At 49.3% G+C, this 15,294-nt stretch overlaps 1 protein-coding gene, 1 long non-coding RNA gene and 1 pseudogene across 2 annotated transcripts; 1 reads left to right on the top strand and 2 right to left on the bottom strand.

Moving 5' to 3' along the window:
- Positions 1–1,823: 1,823 nt before the first annotated feature.
- LOC109294761 lies at positions 1,824–4,115 on the bottom strand. The gene is made up of 3 exons (XR_002096615.1): positions 4,104–4,115; positions 3,494–3,499; positions 1,824–1,902 (listed from the first exon to the last, which is right to left on the bottom strand). It is a non-coding gene; the product is annotated as an uncharacterized LOC109294761 (long non-coding RNA).
- Positions 4,116–10,389: 6,274 nt separating this feature from the next.
- LOC109295032 lies at positions 10,390–11,303 on the top strand (annotated as a pseudogene).
- A 2,083-nt stretch (positions 11,304–13,386) lies between these two features.
- Positions 13,387–14,331, bottom strand: LOC109294679 (olfactory receptor 4D1-like). The gene has a single exon (XM_019513127.1). The coding sequence runs from the start codon at positions 14,329–14,331 to the stop codon at positions 13,387–13,389; it is 945 nt and encodes a 314-aa protein (XP_019368672.1).
- Positions 14,332–15,294: the final 963 nt, after the last annotated feature.

Raw genomic sequence — 15,294 nt, 5'->3', positions numbered from 1 at the left:
AGAGGCTGAGGGACCTGAATCTCTTCAGTCTCCGCAAGAGGAGACTGAGGGGGATCTTGTGGCTGCCTACAACCTTATCAGGGGCCACCAGCAGGGACTCGGGGAAAGTCTGTTCACCAGGGTCCCCCTTGGGGTCACCAGGAACAATGGCCACAAGCTGAGGGAGGAGAGGTTTAGGTTAGATATTAGGAAGAACTGCTTCACGGTAAGGGTGGCCAGACCCTGGAATAGGCTCCCCAGAGAGGTGATGCTCTCACCTTCCCTGGACATCTTCAAGAAGAGACTGGATAGGCACCTGGCTGGGGTCTTATGACCCCTGCCACTCCCAGTGCTCCTTCCTGCCCATGGCAGGGGGGGTTGGACTCTATGATCTGTCTAGGTCCCTCCCAACTCATTGATTCTATGATTCTATGATACTGCACAGTCAGCATCTCATGTAGATGTGGCCACAGGTAGCAAGAAAAAGATCTTTACTCTTAGAAAAGTGGAGTAAACTGCCCAGGGAAGTTGTGTAATCCAAGATTTTCCTGCATCCAAGATTTTCAAGAAGAGGAGGTTAAATCGATGATTTAAAAGTAGCTGTGCCTGGAGTGTACTGTGAAGAACAACACTTGGAAGCCCAGGAGATCTCTGTATTACAAAGGGTAAGGAAAGAGAAGGAGAACAGAAGGGACGCTACTGGGAGAGGCAAGGTAGGTATGAGAGAGGAAAAACTAAGCCATTCACCCATTGAGCGACACAGGTTTTATAAAAGCTAATGCAAGTAATGGGAGAAGAATCCATAGTCTCAGTTCATACCATATTTAACACAGTCCAGTCTGTAGATGATATCTTGTTCTCCATTTTCCCATTCAAATCAGTTTTTAAAGGTGGGCTGCCTGAGAACAGCCACTTTGAGGTCAGTGATGGAATGACTGTGCAGGGAGGATGAAGTGTCCTGCTCCAGGCTTTTGTATTTTTCTGGGACTGATGTCAGATTGGAGTTCATTCATTCTCACACGTAGGGATAGCCCTGTCTGTCCAATGCAGACAACAGAGGGGCTCTGCAAGCAGGTGATGGCATATATTATGTTGGGAGAAGTGCAGGTAAATGAACATTAGATTATTCCATGTTATTTGATCCAGTGATGATGCAGTCTATGTTGATGAGGGGCACAGCTGGCATTAGGGTCCAGACCAACATCTGGTGGCTTGGTAACAATAAGAGTTAGGTAGTTCATTGCTGGAGAGACTCTGTTTGAGGTCAGGGTGGCTGCTTGTAAGCCAGGACAGGTTTGTCTCCTCACTTTCCAAGAGGAGTTGGAGGTAATTTTAATGATGTGTCTGAGGTTCAAGCTGGGGATGGTAGGTGACAACCAAAGTGAGCCTGCTGTCCTTGTACCATGCAGGTTGGAGAGGGGTCTGAGTCTAACTTTGTTGATTTGAATGGCTACAGTTTTAGGATGTTATTGTAATTGTAGGAATCCCTGCTCCAGACCCTTAGGTGTGTGTATTCTGGGTATAGTCTTGGCTTATAACATCTGAGGTTCATTTACCTGCACCTCTACCAACATCCTATATACCATCATTTGCTTAGTGCCCTTCTGCTGTCTATGTTGGACAGGCAGGGCTATCCCTACATGTAAGCATGAGTGAACCCCGATCTGACATCAGTTCCAGAAAGACACACAAGCCTTTAACCTCCCTAGACTGCGACCTCAGAGTGGTCGTTCTTAGGCAGCAAACTTTTAAGACTGATTTGAACAGCAAACTGCAGAACAAGAAATCATCCACAGACTGGACTGTGTTAAGTACAGCGTAAACAGGGACTATGATTCTTATCCTTTTACCTGGGTTAGCTTTTGTGACCCCTTTGTCCCTATGGGTTTATTGCTTGTTTGCCTCTCGCAGCATTGCCCCCCTCTCTTCCTCCCTTCCCTTATCTCTTGCATTCTGATGACTCTCTATTTGACAGCCTGCTCCATGCGTGTCCTTTTAAAGCATTGGATGAAATGCTCTTGGCTCAAAAATCTTGTGTGCTTCTAATACCACACATACAATCAACTAACATGCAAGTGAGGCTGGGCCACTTCCTCTTGTGCTCACCCCTGGGTGCCGGCAGAAGTCTTTCTTGTCTTTAGGGCCCCTGTCCATCTAGAGGTCTCAAGCAACTGTGGGCTGCTAGGTGTTAACAGTGACGTCCACACTCTTTTGGGGCTTACAACCTCACGTCTATACAGAAGCAGTCCAGAGAATTTAACTGCCCCGACTGTGCCACCCTCCACAACAGCAGCCAGTCCCATTTCAGTAACAGTCACAACACCAGTCAGTCACATCAGCTCCCACACACACACACCAGCCACCAAGCCATATCATAGAAGTAGGGCTAGCCTGGAAGGGACTTCAAGAGGTCATCTAGTCCAACCTGCTGCCTGAGGAAGAAAAGGTCTGGTGGCCCCAAATGGGGATTAAACTTCGGTGTTATTAGCACCATACTCTAACCAGCTGAGCTAACTAGCCACTCTAGCACAATGCTAGTTTAGTAACGACAACAACAGGGTTAGGGTTCGAATCATCAGGTTTGGGTTCGAGTCATCACATTCACATTCACTGCTGTGCACAGCCACAGTTACAAGCAAAGCAACCCCAATGACAATCCAATCATAACAGCACCTGGCTGTCACAGTCCATGCAACACATGTGAACAACACAACAGTCTCTAGCCCCAGCTCCTGCTGCTACCTACAGTGTTGCCTTGTCCACAATGGGCTGCACTTTCCACGGCTGCCCCAGGGAGAGTGAGACGTAATCACTCACGCCAGCCATACCAGTCCCTCACCAGAGAACAGTAGGTGAGCAGGAGAGGCAAAGTGCATACTCCCTTTCACTAAGGATACCTTAGGGGCACACTACAGACACGCTAAGAGCATGTCACATCCCATCCCCTCCTTTCAGGTCAGTGGCAGGCACCGCTGCTTTCGGTCCAATCTTTTCCGCATAAGCTTCTGCAGTACTTTCCAGATCCAGAGGCCTTTGCAAGCTGCCGATGGTCCCATCATCCCCAGACCATGCTCAGGGGCAGAGAAGCCTGGGGACCCACATAGTTGAGTCCTCACCCCACCCCCCCACAAGACAGACAGAGAAGCAGCATGCCAGGAAAGGATGCTCAGGGTGGCATACTGTAACCCACTAGACCCAAAGTCCCAGCTGAGAGCTGGGATACAGCATATAAGTCCCTACCAGTGTAAGGCTGTACATTATAAGGCAGCCCTTGCACTTTATTCTCCAGCAGCAACAGCCCTGGTCAGTCCTTTAGAAGGAAGCAGGCTCCTTGTCTGCTGCATCAAGACATGGCAGGAAACTACCAAGAGCTGCCAGGCTCCCTACAGAGACAATCCTCTGGGCCCTGGGGACCTTGCATTTCTCCAGTTTAAGACCTTGCTAAAGAAAGAACTAATCATAGCATTTTCTAAATTAAAGTATATGTGGTTGGGGGTGGGGGGGAAACCACAACGCCTTTCTGACTTTGGAAAATGATCTTTGAAAATGAATATCTTCCACTTGAAAAAGTACATGCATGAGGTTTTGGAGGCTCAGCCCATCTCTAGAATTTACTATTTGAAATCTTCCCCTCACAAAATTTCTCTTAGAAATGAACATTTTAGAATGGATTCATTACAAATTCTACTTTAGAAAGAACTTATTTGAAATGATGCCTGAAAGATGAATTTCCTCATAATGTCGTGTAACTGCCACGGTCTTTGTGCTGTGCTTTCTTGTGCAGTTGGCAGTGTTCAGCCTGTTATAGAGGTCCATGAGATACACCAAGGGGCAGAATCACAAGACTGGTCCCAAAAACTCATGAAATTCTCAGAAAAATCCTGGGGGTCTGAAACATCCTGAACATGGAGTGCTTTTTCATAGGTTAGGAACATAGGAAAGTAGGGGGGAATGAACCTCACAAGGTCATGGAGTTGAGCCTCTTGCTCAAGGTAGGATCGTTCTAGCTAAACCATCCCAGCCCCTGAAAATTTCCAAGAGACAGAGATTCCACAACGTCTCTAGGTATTTTGTTCTGATGCTTGACCACCCTCATAGTCAGAAAGCTCCTCATTACCATGAACCCCAATTTCCCCTGCTGCAAATTGAGGCTATTGCTCCTAGTTCTGTCCCCTGTGGCTACAGGGAAAAGCCTATCACCATCTTCTCCATAATCACCCTTCAGGTATTTGAAGACTGTTATCAAATCCCCCCTCAGTTTTCTCTTTTCCAGGACAAGATCAGGGGACAGCAGGGCAGGCCCTATGAGGAGAGGCTACGGGACCTGAACCTGTTCAGCCTCCAAAAGAGAAGGCATAGGGGGGATCTTGTGGCCTGTTATAAACTAGTCAGGGGGGATCAGCAGGCATTGGGGGAGTCACTGTTCCCCTGAGCACCACCAGGAGTGACCAGGAACAACGGTCACAAGCTGGCAAAGGGGAGATTTCGGCTAGACATCAGGAGTGGCTATTTCACGGTCAGGGCGGCTAGGGTCTGGAACCAACTTCCAAGAGAGGTGGTGCAGGCTCCCACCCTGGAGGTTTTTAAGAGGAGGTTAGATGAACACCTTGCTGGGGTCGTTTGACCCCAGTACTCTTTCCTGCCATGGCAGGGGGTTGGACTAAATGATCTGCTCAGGTCCCTTCCGACCCTAGAAACTATGATAAATAACTCCCATTCTTTCAGCCTGTCCTCAGAAGTGTTGCCTTCCAGCCCCCTAACCATTTTTGTTGCTTTGCATTGGACTCTGTCCAATCTGTCCAGATCATTCTTGAAGCTGAACTGAACACAGTACTCCAGGGGAAGCCTCACCAGTGCTGAATTGAGCGGAAGAGTTGCAAGCGACAGTCCTGTTAATACAAACCAGTATGCTGTTGGCCTTTTTTGCAACAAGAGCGCACTGTTGGCTTGTGCAGATTCTGAGATTCTGTGAATTCAACAGATTTTGTTGATTCCACGGATTCTACGATTTTTATGGCCAGAAGGTCCATGTATGAGATTGTCTGGTCTGACTGACTGTATTGCGCAGGCTGTAGTATTTCAACCAGTTACCCCCATCTTCATCTCAGTTCCTGTAGAGCAGATCACCCTGAAAGGTCTCCAGGCTGCATTTGAATACGTTGCTGCCCTTGTGAGTGTGTTCCAGTGGGTTAATCATCTTAAATATCTGGGCCTTATTCCTCATACAAACATGTCTGGCTTTAGCTTCCAGCCACTTGTTCTTGTTCTGTCTTTCTCCACTAGGCTAAAGAGCCCTTCTGTATGAGAAAATTTCTTCTTAAGAATGTATTTAGGCACTGTTATAAAGTCTTCTGGGGTTGATTAATGCAGGCATCACGGCTTCAAGTTTCCCATTGCAAATGCTAGCCTTAGAAATGTGTTTGTGGAAGCTTTGATTCTCAGGATATCACCTGCTTCCAAGACTTCAGGGTTCAGTAAAATCAATAACTATCATAGTTTTCAAGGTAAAATCATAGGAGCTGGCAATACTGCAAGAAAGTTGTCCAAATGTGTCCATTTGCTCCTGTCTGAATTTTTAAGGAGCTCAGGGGAAAGAAGACATTTTGTCTCTGCTGGAGGGACTGAGACTTGCTTTGTGTATCCCCTATGTCCCCCTGCTCTGTATGTGTGTGCGCTCTGACCCTTGCCTCCACCCTTCCTGCTGGAGAGAATGAGGTTTGCTCTGTGTGCGTGTGAGCATGAGCACACGCGCATGTGTGCTCATGCTTGTGTGTGTGCGTGTGTGTGCTTGTGCATGTGTGTGTGCCCATGCGTATGTGTGTGTGCCCATGCGTGTGTGCATGTCACTGATGTACCTTGTTGCAAGGACTAAATGCTGTCCAATGTATTTTGATTATTTTGCTGTCTGGATATTGGCTGGCTCAGGAGGGTTTGGGATATTTTACCCGTGGCAGGTTAGAGTGTTACACCTTGTGTTGTGTCAGGGTTGAGTGTACAGTTTTGCTAACGGCAATGAATTTGTATGGGATGGTTTGGTTAGGGGTGGTCCTGCCTCAGGCAGGGGGTTGGTCTAGATGACCTATGGCAGTCCCTTCCAGCCCATTCTATGAATGGGATATAGAGCCATTTTGTTTTAAAGGGCCCTGTCTCTGACCTGGCCCTGTGCAGGCATTTCAGTTGGATCAAGGAATGAGGAATGGAGCAAGGAGACCTCTTGGGAGTGCTGGCTCTAGTCCACCCTCTGGGAAAGGGGACTGGCTGGGATGCCAGGAGGGGAATGGAGGACAAGATCTTTCTAGTCTTGGTAGCACTGACTGTGATCCAGCCCATGCTGCTGGTCTTGGGACGTTTAAGAAGTGGGGAATGAGGCATCAAGTATTTCCCCTTGAGAGGGCTGGGGGGCAGGGGAGGGGAGGGAGGGGATGATAACTCTGATCTAGCTCCAGAGCAGGGACTGCTTGGTTCAGACGGTGAGAACAGAAAACCAGAGCTTTTCCTGACAGAGGGCAATAGTTGGGTCATTTCCTTACAGGTGGCAGTGGTGAATGCATCATAAGCCAGTAATTATCATACTTCATTTACTTGGCCATAATGGGGAACAAGTTTCTGGGTTCTCAGTGCAACAGATGATCTTATGAGAGAGAAGTCCACCACTGATGGCACCAACCAGCTTTGTGGCTGGCAGTCTTAGCAGAGGAACCAAACAGTGAACAGACAATGGTGATGGACTGCAGCTACTTTAACCACTAAAACCCCTCTGCTGCCCTCCCAGGGCTGTGGATAGTTCCTAGGACTCTTGGCTCACAGCACTTTCCCTGTGCACTAGCATACTACACCCCACTATACCCACATACTTCCCTAGGGATAGAATTCAGAAATCCTAACTCCCAGACTCCCCCCTCCCCACCCTCTTGTTCATACAAGTTGACCTCCCTCGATTCCCAGAACCATGCACAGAGCCCAGGACTCCTGGCTCCCAGTCCTCTCCCACTCCATGCTGTAATTTTGGAGATAGTCTGAATAGTGTTTCCTTTAGCAAAGGCCTCTGAGTGCAGAGATGCAAGTCCTCTGAGGACTGTCTCCATAGGGAGTCTAGCATTTGTTTAAAGTTTCTGCTTTGTTTTGATGCTTTGGAGAAAAAGCCTGATTCCTTCTGAACCACTGGTCGTGGCTATAATTGCCAGACAGTAAGGGCCTTTGTACATGCCACAAAATTACCGTTTCAATTTAGGGAGAACTAAACCAAATTAAACCCCCGTGGCATGTACAAGCTCCCTTAAGGTTAGACCTTACTTCAAACTTACTTTTTTATTCTGAGCTCAAGACACCCAGGTTCTGCATCCAGCTCTGGAAAAGCCAGAGAGGCCAATAAGTTAGAAGAGAAGGAACGGGAAGCCCCCAGATTAGGTAGAGAAATGGGGTCTAGTTGGTTAGAATATGTGGGAGCAGAGCTAGAAGCTGGAAGTCCTGGGTTTTAGGCCCAACTCTGGGTAGTGACTGGGGTTGAGGGGGTTAGAGCAGGAGGGGCTGGGATTCTGGGTTTTACTCCTAGCTCTGGGAAGAAACTAGTGGTCAAGAGGGAGTGAAGAGGGACTGGATGCATGGGCTACTGGGTTCTCTTCTTACCTCCACATATCTTTTAGCTGCTTATCCTGAGCAGATCCCTTACCCAACCTCAAGCTCCTTTTTTTTTTTCTGCTGGTGGGGTTCAGCAAATCTCCCCTTGTCCCTAAACCTAGGACCATTGGTGTGCTAGGAAGTTCTCTGACACTGATGCCTGGTGAATGGCCATAAGAGGGAGAAAACTGGTTATGATCAGAGATACCAGCTGGCTTGGGGTGAGCTGTGATGGGGTCTTGGGGTGTCCCTGTTACAGTAAAAGGAAGGTTTGCTCTTCAGAACAACAGGGGATGATGCCCCTCTTACTTGCTGTTCTCTGGTGGGTGATGCCACAGCTGGTGTGAGTGATGATGAGGTTTAATTTCCCACTGTGGTGGTTATGGAGGAATGATTTTGTGGCTATCATGACATGACGGTGGGTAGGGGTCAGGGTGTGAAACTAGTCATTGTGTCTGTTGTTGTGATTGTGACCAGTGCTGTGGCTGTCACTGGGTTTTTATGATGTAATAGCAGATTGGCTGTCAACAATGACGGGGGTGGGGGAATGGACCCCTGCGACCGGTGTCTGGATATGGCCCCGCTCCCACCCCATAATCAGAGGGAGGAAAAAAAAAGTGTGTGTGGTGGGGAGGAGCTGAGCATGCATGTGTGTGTCCTTGCGCCTCCCTTGCAGGTGGGAAAGTCTGCAGGGGGAGGGGAAAGGGTGGCAGGGGGGAGTGGGGCTGGGACTGGGCTTGGGTTGGGAGGGAGCGTAGCAGAGCCAGTCCTGGGCTCAAGGTTGGGGCCTGCTGCACCCGTGTGACCGCCCCTTCCCTCACACCCAGGGTTGTTGCCTACGTGCTTCGCTGCCACCTTTGAAAGCAGGACAGTGCCATGTGCATCCCGCTGCTGGGCAGGCTGGGCAGCGAGGCACATGGTGCTGTACCATGTTGCTTTCAAAGACAGCAGCAAGGCACTCAGATAGGGAGCAGGCAGAGCCTAGCCTGCAGCTGCAGCCTGTCCTTGCCCTGTGCACAGGTTGGGGAGGCCACGTGCCCCCTCTTGGCTCCTTGGCGCTGCACTGGGCTCTTCCTGGGGATACCCGGGGCAGGGTGGGCATAGGGGTCCCAGGGGCTCCATCCCCTCTAGCCCTGTGGTGCAGCTGAAGCTGGCCCCATTCCAGCCTCCAGCCCTGGGACCCCCCACGTGGTGTGGGCCCTGGGTTGGGGCCAGTCTGTGGAGGCAGCTGGGGCCAGTGTGTGACTGGGGGGTGGCAGTTTTGTAGGGCCTGCCAGTGCCAGGCAATGACTCCAGGCATGGGGGAGGAGGGGTGGCCACACAGGTGCAGCGGGCCCCGGCCCCAAGCCCAAACCCGGTCCCAATCCCGGTCTTGGTCCCGGTTCTGCTCCACTCCATCCCAATCCCTGCCCAATCCCAGCCCCACTCCCCCTGCCCCAGCCCTTTCCTCTTACCCTACAGACTTTACTGCCTGGGAGGGGCAAGGGGGCATGCACTCATGCTCAGTCTCCCCCCCCCCAATTTTTTTCTCCCTCCACCTATGGGACCCATAGCCCCCGCCATCCATCTGCTCCACCCCCCACGTCCGTCTCTACTCCACACCCCACCCTGCCGCTCCACATCCACCTCTGACCCCCCCCCCTTGTCCACCTGGCCCGTGTCTGCCTGCCTCCCCTGCCCACTGCCTCCCTCTCCCTGCCGGCTGTTCTGGGGGGCATCAGGGCTGGGTGGTGGGGGGGAGGGGGCGCTGCCACTGTGATCCCCCACTTTGCCTTCAGGCAGAGAGGTGTGGGGTAGCCCCACTGCTTGGGGGAGGAGGCAGGGGGAGGGAGCCACCACCACACACTTCCCAGCAGCGGTGCAAACTTGGGCCCGCACAGCCTGGTTAGCACAGCCAATAGCCATGCACCCTCTCAGCGGTGAATACGCAGTTGGGCAAAAGCGTTATGGACAGACAGACACCCAAACACGCAGACTAAGTCTTTTATTATATTAGAATATATGTAGTAAGTATGTATGAGCACTTGTGGCTGTTACTAAAGTGTGACTTGGATTGTGAATGGGACTGTGGCTGTCACTGAACTGCTTTCTTCTGTGGATGTGAAAGTTTTTGAGCTGCTGTGATTATGGCTTTTGGTGTGGCTGTAACTGGCCCATTTTGATGAGTGGCTGGGTTGTTCTAGTTGGGAATGTAATGGGGTTGTGATAGTGACCTTTTGCGGTTATGACCAGAGTGTGGATCTGATTGTGAATATGATTGTGGCTGTTATGACTGGGATTGGATTGTTCTTGCTGTGACTATGCTGTTACGGCTGTCTGCTGTGACTAAGCTATGATTGGTGATACATTTCCATGTACAATGGTGGCTACTTCTGTTGTAGCTGTGGAAAAAAAAAATTGAAATCATCACACTAAGAAAAGTCACAAAATCTTTCTCCGGCACCACAGATTTAGAAAAACACACCCTGATCAGCTGGCACTGTCACCAAGACAGGACATGGAGAATAAGGCACAGGAGATGGGGCTAGGGAGGAAGATGGGGTTGATGAGTGAATGCAGTAACTGACTTGTAACTAGAGATCTGAAAAACAGGAACAGTAATATAAGGAGGGTGTCTCAGGGACAGCATGGGTAGAGTGGGGACTAGTGGGGCTGGGACCCAGGGCTCTGTCTCATCGGTGGAGCAAGGGAATGGGTCTAATGGTTATAGCTTGGGGGGCTAGGAGTCAGGACTCTTGGTTTCTATTCAAGACAGTTTCTATAACTCCCATTATCTCCTCCCTACCCCAGACACGGACTGGATGAATGGCTTTGCAGTCTCAGAGGTCATTCTCCTGGGCCTGTCCCGCTCTCGTGCTCTCCAACTCTTCCTCTTTGCCTTGGTTTCTGTCAGCTATGTCAACTTCCTTATCATGGCAACAGTGTGGGCTGACTCCCGCCTCCTCCAGTCCCACATGTATTTCTTCTTGGCCAACCTCTCCTTCACTGACATGGCACTGGGCACTGTAACTGCTCCCAAGATGCTTCATGACCTGATAAGCCAAGGCAGTACCATCTCCTAGGGTGGCTGCATGACCCAGCTCTTTTTTCTACATTTCTTTGGTGGCTCTGAAATGTTCCTTCTTACCCTCATGGCCTCCGACTGCTATGTGGCTATCTGCTACCCACTGAGCTGTACAGCCATCATGCACCATCAACACTGCTTTTGATTACTTCTGGCCTGCTGGGCTGGAGCCCTGCTTTATTCCACTACTCAGTTAGCTTTGATCATCCAGCTGCCATTCTGTGGGACCAGTGAGCTGGATAATTTCTACTGTGATGTGCCCCAGGTGGTCAAGTTGGCATGCATGGACACTTACGTAGTTGAGATACTTATGATGTCCAGCAGTGGCCTTCTCTCACTGCTGTGCTTCTTGGTCTTGCTGGGGTCATACAGTTTCATCTCAGTGACACTAAAAAGCCACTTTGGAAATGAAAGCAGAAGGAAAGCTTTGTCTACCTGTAGTTCCCACTTGACAGTGGTGAATCTCATCATTGTGCCTTGCGTTTTTGTCTACTTCAGGCTTTTCTTGAGTTCAAGGATAGACAAGATGGCTTCTGTTTTCCATACTGTCATCACACCAATGCTTGACTCTGTTATATACATGCTGAGGAACCAGAAAGTCAAGGAGGCCATAAGGCGGTTGAGGAGCAGGTGTGTCCTTTGATGGGGCATAAAGTTGATTGTGAACAGAGAAAAACAGTGATGCATTTTGAGGGAATGAGTACAAAAGGTTTTTTTTTCATATGGCATTGGGTTCTGCATGAAAACTTTCATATGAGGTTGGAACCTCCTCAGTCTGTTTTTGCTTAGGTGTGTGTTAGAAGGGGGCTCCTGTGACTCTGCATCCATGTAGGTTTCTTTTCAGGTGGCTTCAGGGAACTCTATGTTTTTCTGTTTCTACTTAAGGAAGAAAGGGTTCTTAGAAGGGGATGGAAAACTAAATGTTTTTCACAGAGATTAATGACAACTTTTTCATGTGACTTCTAGACCACAGCAAAAAAAAAAGTCCTTTTAGATTCTCTCAATATTTTGGGGTTCTTCTTTTTGGGGTTCTTCTTTTGCCTCTGCTACTTTGGTGAGTAGCAGAGGCAATAATGGCAAAGTTTTCATGAGAATCCTTGCACAGTTTGACACATGATATTATAATCAATACAAAATTTTCATGTGGTCACAAACTATGGTTCTGTGCCTTTGGTTTAAAGCAAGGGTTGTCAACCAGGGGTACTTTGAAAGGTCCCATGGAGTACGCAGGGACAGGGTGAGGGCAGTGGTACCCTTCTGTGCACAGATGCCACACTGCTGCTGCTTGCAACCCCTCCACACTCATTGTCTGGTTGCTCGTCACCCCCCCCCAACCCTGCTTATCGTCCAGTTGTGTGCCACCCCCAACCTTCTTGTCGTCCAGCCGCTTGTCATCCCCCCACACTCATCATCTGGCCATGTGCCACGCCCCCCCAGGGTACACTTATTAACAAGGGGGCCGCGAGGTGTACACTTATTTTAAAAAGTTGAAAACCCCTGGTTTCAAGAACTGTAGGTCATTAATAAAGGCAGGAATATCTTTCACAAGAATCCATGTGGAAATTTTCACAAAAACACATGAGCTCTTCATGTTCCTATTTTTTATGCATTAAGTAGAACTTGGGAGTTGGGTGCAAGTCATCAGAGGTGGATGGGGGATCTGGTAACAATGATCTTCTCAGATCCACAAAAGTTATCAAATCTAACCTCCCTACACAGGTTTTAGCTGAGAAGCTAGTTTAAAGCATGTCCTGTAGAAACATTCATCATCTCCTTTTAAAGATTGGGTGATGGGGCATCCACACTTCCCCCATAAAAATGTTCTAACATTTAATTACTTTCACCACCAGAAAGGTGGGGTTATCACCTAACGATGAATTTTTATGATTGCAATATCCATTAGCTAGAATTGCAAGACTGCAAACTCCAGCCTTTGATTATATGAATCCCTGGACACGGTCAGTCAATCTCCTTTCCTTTCCTAAACAGAATTGAGCCATGCAGCAAAAGTCTGGCTTTCCAGCTTTTGGTTCATTTTTGAAGCTCTCCTATGGGAAGCAAAGATCTCATAACCCTGAGTGTTCACGTCAGGGCATGCCCTTGCCCTCTCCCTCCCCTAACCACTTCAATTTTGGCTGTGCTGCAAAGGCACAGTGAGCTCTGAACTCACTGCCTGGGCAGTGCAGGCTCCTACCGGAGAGCCGAGTGAGCATTAAGCTCTGAGTTCAAAAGCTTTCGTATGGCTCCAGATTCAGGGGGTCAGCGCTGCTCTTCACTCTTCCCCATACTTCCCACTCCCTCCACCGCCCAGGTGCTGAATTCAGCAGCAGGGGAAAGGACAGGGTGAGTGGCTATGGCAGCTCTCACCCTTTGGACATTGGAGCCCCTTGAAAGCAGGGGCTCTGGCTGGCCCCTGTGTTGAGAGCTCACATGTAGCACAGACAAAGGAAGGTGCAACTGCATCACTGCACCCCCACTGGATCTGCCCCTGGCTTCTGGCCATACAGGGAGCTTGAAGCCAACGTGAAGTAGGTGTGGTAGATGATAGGGTGACACCTTATCCACAATATTACTCTCTTCAAACAGTGGAATTAAGAGAGGGACTCGAGAGGGACTCCCATTGCCTTGGAAGAATAATGTCCATTGACTTCAAAACAAATCATTTCCATTGACCTCCACAAAAGACACCCAACCAGGATGGCTCTTCGTCCCACTCCTTCCTTTGTTTACATGTTCAGTCCTCTCCATGACATCAGGACTCTGCTGAACATCCTCTTGATGGCACCTTTCATCTCAGTGTTCCTCAGGGTGTAGATCATGGGGTTCAGCATAGGGATGAAGACTGTGTAGAGGACAGAGACTGCTTTGTCTCCGGTGAAGTTCTGGAAGGGCCGGGCATAGATGTAGAGGCAGGGTCCAAATATGAGGCAGACCACAGTGATCTGGGCCAAGCAAGTGTTGTAGGCCTTTTGCCTGCCCTCGCTCACACGTGTCCTCAGCATCACCAAGATGATAGTATAGGAAATCAGCAGCACCACAAAGGTCAGGGTGGACACCAGGCCACCATTGGATGCCATCAGCCATTCCTCAACAAAAGTATTGGCGCAAGCCAGCTTGAGGACCTGGGGAACATCACAGAAGAAGTTGTCCAACATGTTGGGCCCACAGAAGGGGAGACGTATCATGAGGGCGACCTGGACTATAGAGTGAGCAAAACCACCTAGCCAGGCCCCAGCCACCAGCCCAATACACACATCCCAGTTCATGATGGTCAAGTAACGCAGGGGCTTGTAGATGGCCACATAGCGGTCGAAGGCCATGACTATGAGGAAGAAGACCTCAGCACCACCACCCAAGTGGAAGAAGAACATCTGGGCCATGCATCCATTGAAGGAGATGGTCCTGCCCCCCAGGAGGTTATGCAGCAGCTTTGGGACTGTGACAGAAGAGAAGCTGATATCGGTTACACCAAGGTTGGCCAGCAGAAAGTACATGGGTGTATGGAGATGGGGATCAGAGATCACCGTGCTGATGATAGTGAGGTTCCCCAGCCATGTGGTGGCATAGACAGCCAGAAAAAGGATGAAGAGGAAGAGCTGGGTCTGGTGACTCTGGGAGAGACCAAGCAGGAGAAATTCAGTCACTGGTGATGTGAGGTTGTCCTGATCCATCTCTGCCTGCACAAGGAGATAGGATGGTATTGTGATGTACAACCAACACGGGGATTGAACCCCACAACCTCTAGCTCTGAAGAATAGCCCTCCACACTCCCCTGAGAATGCATTATCTGCTGGCAATGAACAAGCAGCCTGTATTTCAAATGCATTCACCTCTGAGCCTGAAGCTGAAGGCATGACTTAGCTTGGCTGAGCACAGACTGCTGGATAAAAGCAAATCTTGTGAGCTTGCCCAAGTTATATACTGGTGCTCAAAGGAGTTGGAGAACCAGCTTTCATTACATGACTGGCAATTGGGTGCAGAGAGGGGTTGCTGTGTTTTGTTTGTTATTTAAAGAAATTTTCTGTGGTCCAGCCAAATCAAGTCCAAATCCGTGTGTCAGTCCAGAACTGTAAGTGGCCCTACAACCAGCAAACATCTTCCACCTCCATCTGGGGCTTCAGATATTTCCATCGTCTTTTGGCAGGCATCCTACATGCAGGCCTAAGCCCAGAGGCTTGCGGTTTGGGTGCCCCCAAGTTTCGCCTGCCCTCAACCATACAGAAGCAAGCTAGGGAGGAGCCTCGAATTTTCATAAAATGGGCTTTAATGGGCTTTAATCCCAAACACCTCAGCAGGTACTAAACCATGCCAGAAGAGCAGTTATTCCCAGAGGCTTGAGGAAAACTGCCTTCATGGACCCAGATACTTGGTGTTTCCCTTGGGTCTCCAAATTCCCTAGTGGTTTGGCAAATTCCACCCTGTGTGTTTCAAGCTTTGTCCCTTTACAAAGACATATATGAATCGCTTAGTTTTCAGAAGATGGTGAGCACTTGCTCTCTGAAAACACACCTCCCACTCTTTTGTATGCCACAGTCTTGTGAAATCTGACTCCCATCACAGCCTTCGGGAGGCAGGCACTTTGACTGCTTAGGTGTTTCTGAAAAGCCTTTTACTTTCTGTGCCCAAATGACAGC

The sequence above is a fragment of the Gavialis gangeticus genome, unplaced genomic scaffold (genome assembly GCF_001723915.1).
Source record: "Gavialis gangeticus isolate Ggan-Ray unplaced genomic scaffold, GavGan_comp1, whole genome shotgun sequence".
Lineage (NCBI taxonomy): Eukaryota > Metazoa > Chordata > Crocodylia > Gavialidae > Gavialis > Gavialis gangeticus.
This window is presented reverse-complemented; position numbering and strand designations above follow the sequence as displayed.

Coding starts and splice junctions, on each gene's coding strand:
- LOC109294679 (XM_019513127.1), bottom strand. CDS start 14,331: ATGGATCAGGACAACCTCACATCACCAGTGACTGAATTTCTCCTGCTT.